The sequence below is a fragment of the Eumetopias jubatus genome, unplaced genomic scaffold (genome assembly GCF_037043125.1).
Source record: "Eumetopias jubatus isolate StellerSeaLion01/CBP00866 unplaced genomic scaffold, mEumJub1_p1.0 scaffold_4, whole genome shotgun sequence".
Classification (NCBI taxonomy): domain Eukaryota; kingdom Metazoa; phylum Chordata; class Mammalia; order Carnivora; family Otariidae; genus Eumetopias; species Eumetopias jubatus.
In genome coordinates, this window is record NW_028274810.1 from 127,618,956 (window position 1) to 127,631,447 (window position 12,492).

The window sequence follows — 12,492 nt, forward strand, 5'->3', positions numbered from 1 at the left end:
ACTCAGTCGGTTATGAGTCTGCCTTCAGCTTGGGTCATGATCTCAGGGTCCTGGGATCGAGCCCTGCATCGGACTCCTTGCTCAGCAGGGAGTCTGCTTCTCCCTCTCCCTCTGCCCCTCTCCACTCCTTGGCTCTCTTTCTGTCTCAAATAAATAAATAAATAAATAATCTTTTAAAAAATAATAATAATAATAAAGGGCTCACTGGGGGAGCCTGGCCTATGGCTCACGTCTGGGAACTTGGCTTTTGGAAGGTTCCCCAAGTTACTGACTGATAAGGCCACTTTACCCACATGGTGCACTGCATACCGCTATAGCAGCCTGCCTAGATTGTTTGCACAAACACTATGATTTATGGAGAACACGTGCTTTCCTTCGGAGAGTCTGGAATGCGGGTAGTTGTGGCCGGCCAAGCAGGCAGAGCGCACCTCCATAAGCAGCCCCCAACAAAAACCTTGTACTTGAGTCTCAAGTGGGCTCCGCCCGAGCAGAAGCACTGCACATGCGTTATCACATGGCCCTGCTGGCCGAAGGAGCCAGATCTGTGCGGCTCTGGGAGGGAGGACTCAGGAAACCTGTGCCTGGATTTCTCCAGACAACACCTGAGGTATCTTTTCCCCCTGAGGCTCCTTCTCTGTGTCCTTTCACCATAATAAAATCTTAGCCCTGAGTCCAACTCTATGTTGAGTCCTTCTAGTACATGTGGGAGGTCATATGCTCTCCCCCACAGAGTGAGTAAATAACTCTCAAAGGTGTATAATGTGACTCTAATTTCATAAATCCCAAAACCTAAGGAATGGAAGAATTCAGACGTTGACATGGTCACTCAGCAGGTGGAGGAACTAGGACCTAATTCCCGTCTGTCTCCCTCCCAAGACAGTGTTCATTCCACTGTGTCAGGCAGCCACACCCAGTTACATACATCCTGCGCCAAGGAAAATGTCTGTCTGAGGTAGTTACTGGTTAGCTATACACCCTTGGGAAAAGATCTTAAGGGCTCTACACTTCTGAATTCTTCACTGTAAAACTGTAATAATAATAATAATAACAATAATAATACCAATGTCACAGAATTGCTGTGAAAATTTAATAAGATTATATCTCATATATGTGAAGCATATACGCATTAAATATACAATATATTAAAATCTATAAAGTATTTAGCCCAGTACCTGGTATACAGCAAACCTTAATAAATGAAAAAGCTGGATAAATATGTGCATATGTGGTCAACATACATACATTTGTACCAATATATACATATATGCACGCATGTGTGCGTATATACACACAGACACACACACACAATACATACATAGGCTTCTAAGTTAATGATTCATCTCCACGTTCTGTCTTGATTACAGAACATTATTCACCATTTATAAATGAAGCTAGTTTAGGATTTCATAGCAAGACTGATTTTTATGTCTACTGGTTTCAATCTAGGGAACCACACTTACCCAGAAACTTTCTGGATAACCTAATGTCTGACTTTCTTTAATATTTAAATTGTGAAGTTAACTATTAGCTGGAGAATTCAGAGCTTTGCTTAAGACACTAACTGTATTTGTCATTAGCTCTAAGATACACATACGAGGTGGCCACGTTTTCATAACTTAAACGTAGAACCTGTAATCTAGCAATGAATTGCTGGACTGGGAAACTGGGACTTCCTCAGATACTCTGACGTCTACATATAGAGAATATTCAATCCTCCTGAAACTGTGGAAAGCAAACTTCTGGGGTTAATATTTGCTCTCAGTAATGCCTTCTTTTATCCTTTACATTACAACTTTATAGAGTTTTATGGTGATAGCATTACGGAATTACAATGTAGTTGAAGTATAATTACTAGCTCCTGGGAAGTCATTTGGAAACAATTCCTGGCACCCTCTCTCTTTGCTCTGCAGATGTCACAGTATTAGTCAGTAAACTGTAGTTTAAGAAGCTGGTTTTCTCTGGCACTTGGTATCACCAAGTTTTCTGTGTATAGCAGAGACAACAGAACTAACTCTAACCCAAATGCACCATTTTTCAGTGTGGAAAGCCCCACACTCCTACCAACTCTGAGTTCACACTTATTAGCAAATACCCATTTGGATGTTATTACCCAAGCAGCCTCAGACAAAATCTTTAGCCTACTGGTGCCTTGGTTTCCTTTTCTGTAAAACGATGAGAATAAGAACACCTGCCCTATAGTCAACAATACTATATTGGGCACTTAGAAGTTTGTTAAGAAGATTGACCTCATGGTAGGTTCTTATCACAATAAAATAAATTTAGCAATAGTAACAAAAAGCATATCTGCCTCAAAAGAGTTTAAGAGGTTTAAATAAGTCAATATTTAATGAAATCATTAGAACAGTGCCTGCCACGGGGTGTAAAATAAATAAATGAAATGTACAGTACTTTTTCTGTTCGCTAATTGGTTCTATTCCACATTCGAGTCCCAACAAGACTCTAAGATGTCTAGGGCCAGAGACCATATGGGCACCCTACTTTCTACCCAGCTACCCACCCTCAGTGAGCTTAGCACAGTAGCAGACATATGAGGCCATCAATAAACGGTTGTGAGTTTAATCATGGCAAGGTCACATAGGAGAAACCACCCTGGAATATACTGAGTGGCTTGAGTGCCTCTCTGATCAATGCCTCTGGGTCAATGGGTTTCAAAATACTTGACCCAGCACACAGTAACAATTGGTATGTGGCAAATCAATACACACATGAATATGTCCATATGTTTATATAATTATCTTACTGAAATCAAAGTTTTACAAAACAATACTTAACCTTACTACGTAAACTATGCTCTGATATTTTCTATCCTAGTTAAATCCTCCAGTCCAGTGCATCTCAAACTTTAATGTGCCTTCAAACCACTTGGGGGTCATGCTAAAATGTAGATTAGATTCAGCAGGACTTGGTAGGATCAGAGATTCCTGTGTTTCTATCATGCTCCCATGGTGACACTGTATAGTCCCTAGACCATACTTTGGGTAGTAGTCATGCTGGGAATGGCTCTCTAAATTGATTTCACAGCCCACTAAAGGGTTGCAATCTGCAGCTGTAAAACACTGCTCCAAATAATTCTGAAAGTGTCTTTCATCTCTATAATTCTATTATTATCTTCCTAACCTTGGGATAGAAATCCGAGGCCTGTGCAGAAGTAGAGGTACGGGAGTTCACAGCAAGAATGACTCAGGTAGGGATGCCTGGGTGGCTCCGTTGGTTAAACGTCTGCCTTCGGCTCAGCTCACGATCCCAGGGTCCTGGGATCGAGTCCCACACCAGGCTCCTTGCTCAGGAAGGAGCCTGCTTTTCTTTCTGCCTGTCACTTCCCCTGCTTGTGCACGCTCTCTCTCTCTGACAAATAAATAAATAAAAATTAAAAAAAAAAAAAGAATGACTCAAGTATTACCTTTCCTATTGACTTTTAGGCTGATAGGCTTACCTGGTTCTCAGCCCTGTCCTCACTGTTCAGAACATGTATCTTGCAGCTATGTTAATAAATTGACTGAGCACCTATTAAGATCAGGGCATTGAACGGAGTGCTTTATATCTACCACATCTATTCCTACAACCACCTGTGTAGATATTCCCATTTTATAGATGAAAGAAGGCAAGTAGCTATAACTGGTGGCGTTGGGATTCCAGAGCCTATGTTCTTGCGATAGCCAGCCTCTGGGATGGCTCCAGTGATCCTTGCCTCCTGGTATTCACACCCTTGTATTGTCCTCTCTCACACCGAATAGGGCTGACCTGGTCACCCGTGGAGTACTGAGGAAATGACAGTTGTGTGATTTCCAGGGCTCACTTAGAAGATATTGTAGTTTCTGTCTTACATTCTCTTAGATTCTCCCTCCGCAAGAAGCCAGGTTGCCAGGTCCTAAGAATTCTCAAGCAGCCTTATGAAGAAGTCCAGACTGCAATGGACTGAAGCTTTCTGCCAACCTCCAGCACCAACTCGTGAGGTTGTGCGCCATTGTGGAGGTCAATCCTGTGGCCGGTCAGGCCTTCCGATGACAGTAGCCCTCGACTGACATCTTTGCAACCTCACGAGAGACCCTACCCCAGAACCACCCAGCTAAGCCTCTCCCAACTTCCTGACCCACAGAAACTGTGGGGGGTAATAAACATTTATTATTGTTTTATACCTTTAATGTCTGGGGTAATTCCTGATGCAGCAATAGATAACTGATATCATTCTTAACCAATAGTTTATGCTATCATCATTATGAGTCAGCCCTAAAAGGAAAGTCAAACTCTTATGAGGCCTATTGGATGAGCTCTTCATTGTGGCAGCTTGCACCATGGTTCAGCAAATGTTCATCATCCCCTTGCAACCAACTTTGTGAGGAGCATCTACTTCCCATCAGGACTGGACCAGGTGACTTGCTGTAGCTAACTGGACATGGGTGTTAAGGATGTTAAATCGCATCCGAACAGAAGTTTTTGGAGACCCTATACGGATCTGCCTACCCTCATTAGCTTCTGCCCTCATCTATAAAAACACTATATCCCAGACAGTAGATGTTCCTTTAGCCTGGGTCCCACCATGAGAATGCACGGCCAGCCCAGCTGAACCTGAGCCCAGTTTGGAGACAGGCCAAGCCGAGCCCAAGCCCATGCAGAGGCACAACTGACCTACAGACCCATGAGTGAGAAATAAATGCTTGTGGTTGTAAGCCACCAGACTTTAGGATTGCTTGTTACGTCGGCAGACGCTGCCCCACACACTCACCATGCTGTATGATGCCGTGTTCCATAAGCCGGTGGCACAGCTGCTCTGCCTCCTTCCGCGTGGTGGCCTCTCCTTCCTGGACTAGCCAGTCCAGGAATTCAGATGCCATGAAGGTGCGCTCATACTTGACCCCTTCCTCCTCCCTGGGTTGCAGCAGTGTGTTTTCAGGGCTCATCAGCCTGGGAGGAAGGAAGGGAAGAAAAATAAACCTACATAGAGGGAAAATAGCTCCTTTGAAATCCTACATCCTAGGTTCCTGTGAAGTCTCACGGCAAAGTTGTTAGACAGATGTGGCCATCATGTGCTGTTACAAATGTAATTTCTAACAGAAGGACCTGCTTCAGGAGTGAACAAGATGCATTTTCTCCTGGTAATTAAGGAAAAAAAAAAAAACAACTGGTGGGGTGCCTGGCTGGCTCAAGTCGATAGAGCATATAACTCTTGATCTCAGGGTTGTAAGATCAAGCCCCACATTGGGTGTAGGGATTACTTAAAAAAAGAAGAGAAGAGAAAAGAAAAGGAAAGGAAAGGAAAGAAAAAACAAACAAACCAGGAAATGTAATCCAAAACCCACATTAGCAGACTGCATTCAGTTTCGCCACCTTGAAAAAGACAATTTATTGACCCAGCCGCACTCCACCTTTCTAAAAAGGTTAGTATTTCTTTCCTAAAGGAGTCACTCAGTTTCACAAACCATTGGGCTAACAAGACGACTGCTACGGATTGAATGCTTGCGTCCCCTCAAAATTCATGTATTGAAATGTCAATGCCCAGTGTGATGGTATCTTGGGAGCTGGGACCTTTGGGAGGTGGTTATTTCATGAGGGTGGGGCCCCCACAACGGGATTACTGCCCTTGCAAGAAGAGACAGAGGGCTTGCTTCCCCCTTCTTTCTTAAGGAGGATATAAGGAGAAGACTGTCTGCAAACCAAGGAGAGGGCTCTCACAAGACACCAGATCTGTGTGGCGCCTAGATCTTGGACTTCCCTGCCTCCCAGCTCTGAGAAATAAGAGTTGATTGTTTAAGCTACCCAGTCTGCGGCATTTGCAGCCAGAACTGACATAAGCCACTCCTTCACAACACCCCCGTCCCCACAGAGCTTGTTTCTCACACCTCCTTCTCCAGCGTTCTCCAACTGCCCTCGCTTCTGTCCTCACCACACCTCCGAAAAAACTCCTGCTGGGGCTGGAGTAGTCTCCCTTGCATCCATATATGATGGGCATTTCGTGGATCCGCATTTTGGTTGACGTTAACAGCATTAGATGCGACTGACCATTTCCCTCCCCCAGAGGGGCATTACCCTCTCCTGGTTTCCCTCCTACCCCTCTGTTCCTACCTCCTTCGCAGTTACCTTTGTATTGGCTCCTCCTTGTCTCCCTGGACTTTAAAGGCTGGAATCTCTTGACATTCGGTTCCCCAGATACCTCTTTTCTCATTGCTTAGTCTCTCAGGGAAGTTCTTTCATTTCCCTGGCTTCAACTGCCATCCATGCCCCCAAAGATCCCCAAATTTATGTCCCTGGATCAGGACTATATTCCCAACTCCGGGCCTTTGTATCCATATGGACATCTCAAAGACACCTCAAAATCAACAAACCCAAACCTGAACTCAGGTTCGTCCCCCAAACCTAGTCCTGTGCCAAGGAGTGCTTCCATCATCCCGCCAGAAAACAAGACAGCATCCTTTATGCCTCCATCTTCCTTATCCCCTTGTCCAGGCAGTCATAGGAATTGTGAATTTTATGTCCCAAATTATACTCATATATGTCCAGGCCTTCCCATCTCCAATGCTGCCACTACCTTAGTCCATAATACCAATACCTTTAGCCCAATTACAATGGTTTCTTCATTAGACTTCACTATGTACCCACTCTTGTTCTCAACCCAACCTCAAGCATCTAAGTCCAGACATAGCAATTAAATTTATCTTTTCCAAACTCAAACCTGATAATATCCTCCTCCTGTTGAAGACACACTTCAGTGGTTTCTGATTGCTTTTAGGCTAAATAAAGACTGACATCCTTTATATGGCCTCTAATGCATGCATTATCTTTCCCTTTACCCCTTTAGGATCATTTTCACCTCTGACCTCATTGTGCTTCAGAGATGGTCTTCTTATAGCTCCTCAAACATAGCATACCTCATCTGCCACAGGGCCTTTGAATATGTCATTCCGGCAGCTGGAATGGTTTCCCCCACCTTTCCACTATTCTATTCCTTAAACCTACTTGACTCCTCATCCTTTGTTATCTCAGCTATCCTCAGGTCTCCATTAGGCCATCTCATTGTTCCCTGTACAGTCTGTGTGATTATCAGATTAAAGACTACCTCCTCTACTCAATCATAAGCTCCAATAGGGTAGGGCCCATGTTTGCCCACAACTTGGTTCAATGGAAAATGAAACCCCATAAAATGCCAAAATCATTGTGTCATCTTCCTCTTTTAAAATGATTCCTGATAAGTTCCTGTCTTCTGTGTGAAAGTTTCTTTCTTTTAAAAACCATCATTTCTTTTCAAACTAACAATAATATGCACCACAAGATGTACCGTTTCATTCTAGAACAGGAAAAACCCTTAGAGATCACTGTGATCCAACCCCCTCTTCATCCACATGAGAAAAATGTCACTAATACATTATATGTCAATTATATCTGAATTTCCAAAATGTAATTCACATCCATATGAGAAAAAATTGAATGATAGCATTCAATGTTGCGGGTAGGAAACTTGCTCAAGGTCATGCAAAGAAGCACGTTATACATATTCATAAATCATTTCATTTGGGGTAAATGAACCTCCATACCTGAATGTCCATTCACAGGATTTGCAATTTCAGTGCTTTCAGACTTAGAGCCCAGTTCTGTTGTGGAAAGGACACGGGGCTAGTAATTTGAAGACTTAAGTTTATTCGGAATAGATCACTTAGCTGTAAGATATAAAACAAGCCACTTTTCTTTGTTTCAGCCTCCTTTTTCTCCAGAGTATAATCCTATTTTCACCCATGATTGTGAAAATCATCTATGAGTGTGAATAAAGCAGCTTTACAGTATAAAAGATGAGGTATATACAAAGTGTTTACACTACTTAATAAATCATGGTGTCTATCCCAGGGCAGGATGGATTTGTGCCCGATAGCTATGAAACGACAAGGGAAACTCCTTTGCACTCTCTCCAGTCTTCCCAGAAGAATCTTCAGAGTCCTATTATATAAAAGTCATGGCTGGGCACAGGATTGGGAATCTAGAATTCCTGCCCTGTCGAGAGTCTCCATTTAAGACACAGATGGACCCACCAGGCTTTTATCTCTCTTTTTTACACTCCATCCCTTCTAGCTCAGCGATTTTCCTTTTGGGTGTGGGGAGGACAAGTGGAGAGGGTTTACTTGTGTCACTTCTTGTAACCAGAAACATGACCTGCCAGACCTCTAGAGCTCCTGCTAAGTCTCTGGTGGCCTCTGGACAAGTGGGTGGTTAGCTGCTATTGCCAATGTGAGCTTTAGGAAAGAGACCACTTGGCAGGCCCTCCTGCACTGATTCAGCTTGCCATTTAAAACATTGTCCCCGCCAGCCTTAGTTCTTCCTTATTTCATTTCTTCTTAAAATCAAATAATGTCCCTATACAGGTTCTTCTCTAAGATAAAGACTTTCGTGGGATTTGATTTTGGTACTACTATGTGGTCATAGTGTTAAGGCAAGACTTACTACTTGTTCCAATTATGTTTTGCTATGTAACAAGCTATCCTCAAGGTTGATGGCTTTTAAACAACCACCAGTTCATTATATCTAAGTATTCTTGGGTTGCCTGGGGCTCAAGTGGGCAGTTCCTCTATCACTCTTGCTAGGGGTCCATCATGCGTTCACAGGCAGGTGGTGGCTAGGGCTAGGTGTCTGGTGCTGCCATGCTCCTGAGTCAACATAGCCTCTCTGTCCAGTGAGGCAGGCTGGATGTTGAGATACAGAGCTCAAGAGGGAGGAGGCAGATGCTACCAGAACTTGTTTATGGTTTTTATTGAAACCTAATCTACTTACCATACAATTAACCCATTTAAAATGTACAATTCAACAGCATTTATACACAGAGTACACAACCATCACTCCAATCCATGTTAGAACATTTTCATCACCCCAAAACGAAACCGCATTACAATCACTCCCCACTTCCCCACTGCCCCATCCCTAGGCAAACACTAATCTGTGTTCTGTGTCTACAAATTTGCCTGCTCTAGACGGTTCATAGAAATAGAATCATATAACATGTGGCCCTTTGTGACTGGTTTCTTTCTTTAGCATAATGTTTTCAAAGTTCATCCATTCTGGAGCATGTATTAGTCTTCTATTCCTTCCACAGTTAGTGTGACCAAATAATATTCCATTGTATGGATATACTACATTTTTGTTTATCCATTCATCAGTTGATGGACATTTGGGTTGTTTCCATTTTTGGTTCTTATGAATAATGCTGCTATGAATATTCATATACAACTTTTGTGTAGACATATGTCTTCATATACACCTAAGAGTAGAATTGCTGGATCACGTGGTAACTCTGTTTAACCTTCTGGGAAACTGCCGGACTGTTTTCATAGTGGTTGAAACGTTTTCATTCCCACCAGTAAAGTGTGAGGGTTCCAATTTCTCCACATCCTCGCTAGCAGTTGCTACCATCCACTTGTTTTTCTTAGCACCATCCTAGTGGGGGTAAAGTGGTATCTCACTGTGGTTTTGATCTCCATTTCCCTGATGATTAATAATATTAAGCATATTTTCAATTGCTTATTGTCCATTTGTACATATTCTTTGGGAAAATGTCTATTCAGAACCTTAGTTCATTTTGAAAACTAGGTTACTTGTCTTTTTATTTTTGAATTTTAAATGTCTTTTTTACATGTAGGATGCAAGTCCATTATCAGACATATGATTTGCCAATATTTTCGCCCATTCTGTGGGTTGTCTTTTCATTTTCTTCCTGATATTGCTTGTAACCCCAAAGTTTTAAATTTTGAAGTGGTCCAAATTCTCCATTTTTCTCGTTTTGTTCTTTGTGTGTTTGGTGTCACAGCTAAGAAACCACTGCCTGGACCAAGCCCAGGAAAATGTATTTGCTCCTATGTCTTTTTCTAACAGTTTTACAGTTTTAGTCCTTACATCTAGTTCCATAATCCATTCTGAGCTAATTTTTCTGTAAGGCATGGGGTTGGGGCCCACCTTCATTCTTTTGCACGTGGCTATCCCGTTGTTCTGTCACCATTTGTTGAAATATTATTCACTCTCCATTGAATTATCTTGGCACTCATCAAAAACCAATCAACCAACCAGGCCTTCTTAACTGCTAGGCTCTGAAGTCACAGAGTGTCAACTGCCCTGAATTGCATTTATTAAAGCCATCAAACTCAGGCCAGACTCAATGGGAGGGGATACATGCACCACCTCTTCATGGAAAGAGCAACATGCGTGCATAGGAAGAGGTGGGAATATTTGGAACCATCTGGGAGAGCAGGTACCACACTGATTTATTTTCATTAACCAACTGAAAGGCCAATTTCAATAGTTATAGCTCATTTACAGTTGTGTGTTTTCTCTTCCTCATTTAGTATTTTTTACTTTACTTATAGGATAGTTTTAAAAACATGGGATTCAAGACAAATCCAGCTTTAAATCCTCACTCTGCATATGTGTTAACTGCATGACCCTGCTTCCCCAGGTGTACACTGGGGATTATAAGGGTGACTATTTGGGGAGCTCTGCAGCAGGAGTGGGATAATGCATGAAATGCTTCAGTCAGTTCCAGCTTCCCCTGAAACACTGGATACATTTTAGCTATGATGATGATGATGGTGATGATGATGATGATGATGATGATGATGATGATGATGTTGGTGATGATGATGATGATAATGTTGTGGTGATGATGATGATGGTGGTGATGATGATGATGAAGAGGATAATGGTGGTGATGATGATGATCATGTTGGTGGTTATGAAGATGATAAAAGTTTTCTAGATGGAGCCATTATTTGATCAAATCAAAACCCTCTGTGGCAAGATGAATTAAGATTCCGTGTCCGTTTCTCCAGACAAGAATAACAACTCTATTTTAATTAGTAATCGGAAGTGTATACGATGCTCAGAAATTCTTATATTTTATAGAACAAATTCAGTTTTAGTCAAAATTGTCCTGCTCTGGCCTATAATCATGACATAAAGCCACATGACAAATACGGTGCTAGGCATTAACAATCCTTGCCTCCTGTAAGCATGAATGCAACAGATTTTGATTGTGCATGTGAGTCGATTTCAACCTTTCCTGGATATATATCTGAATTGGATTTCCCAGACTCACTTTAATCCAAGGGGAAGGCAGCATTACAATAGAAGGAACTGCTACATTTAGGGGCCAGAACAGAAATAGAAGTAAGCTGATAGCGATCTCCTTGTGCATTGAAAAAAAAAATTCAAAATAGTTGAGAAGGCCCTATATAACATGAGAACATAGGTAAATGATATTCAAGGGCACAAGCTAGGGAGAGTCACAATGACCCATGGGCTATGTGGCCAAAAAGGTGCTTTAGGATTTAGAAAGATAGCTTTTTAAAAAGTCCTGTGTTAGCATAATGATAAATTATTTTGAAAGGCAAAATATGTAACTTTATATACATGATAACCATTAAAAATTAAAAATTCATTCACTAAAATATTAAAAGAATTTCTTACTCCTGGGGGTAGTTTGTGAATGATTTTTCTTTTCTTTTTAATGGAATACTCTATTACTCAAATTATTCCCCAGAGAGAAAGTACTGTTTTTGTAACTGGGGAAAATGCTATCAATCAATAAAGAAGTTATATTAAAGGTTAAGCTTTGTTTTTTTTGTTTGTTTGTTTGTTTGTTTTTTTAGAAAGAGAGAGCATGCACACACACATGCACAGGAGAAGGGTGGCAGGGGGAGGGACAGAGGGAGAGAAAGAATATTAAGCAGGCTCCAAGCTCAGTGCAGAGCCCCATGCGGGGCTTGATCTCACGACCCTGAGATTATGATCTGAGCCAAGACCAAGAGTTGGATGCTCAACTGACTGAGCCACCTACGTGCCCCAAGGTTAAGTTTATATTTAACTGGATGACTTGTTCCTGACAAAATGCTTATATTAATACCCAATACAATAAAGTAGCTTCCAATGTATAAATTATATATTTACATGTATGCTCCCAACATACGTTTGAATGTATAACATTGACTTCTGTGATTAGAAAGAAGGTATTAATTAGGTAGAAATGCTTACATGAGCATTGGTATTTTTAAGTACTATGCTATTATCTATAGAACAGATGTTACACAGATAAATTGACATAATATTCATAATAATTATACTTGGAACTAGTAATCAGAAAACTATTCATTTAATACTTGTGAGTAAAAACAGTACATACCGGAAAGGGTGAGAAGAAAGAAAAAACAGCATTTTACATTCTTTGCCAACAAATATCTTTTATCTGCTTTCACTCCTGCTTTCGTCTTCATATTATACACTGAATTGAACATCCTCATTTTCATCTTCATTCCCTACTCATGCTGTTCCCTCACATCTCCTCTCCTTTCTTTCTTGAAGAAATCCAAACTACTCTTCCGAAGGGGAGGGGGCTCACCATACAGTGATATAGGTTGTTCACTGTAGAAGGAAACCTGGCTTCAGGTAAAAGGAGGGCTAAAGTCCAGCCCTAATTCCTCAGGAGCAGTCCTGTGTGGAAGTGACTGC

The 12,492-nt window shown here is 41.6% G+C and overlaps 1 protein-coding gene across 1 annotated transcript in view; it reads right to left on the reverse strand.

The window, feature by feature from the left end:
- Positions 1-12,492, reverse strand: part of DEPTOR (DEP domain containing MTOR interacting protein) — a 126,267-nt gene that overhangs the window by 65,604 nt on the left and 48,171 nt on the right. The window contains exon 4 of the mRNA XM_028090845.2: positions 4,745-4,923. Coding sequence (XP_027946646.1) covers positions 4,745-4,923 — 179 coding nt within the window. The remainder of the gene's footprint in view (positions 1-4,744; positions 4,924-12,492) is intronic.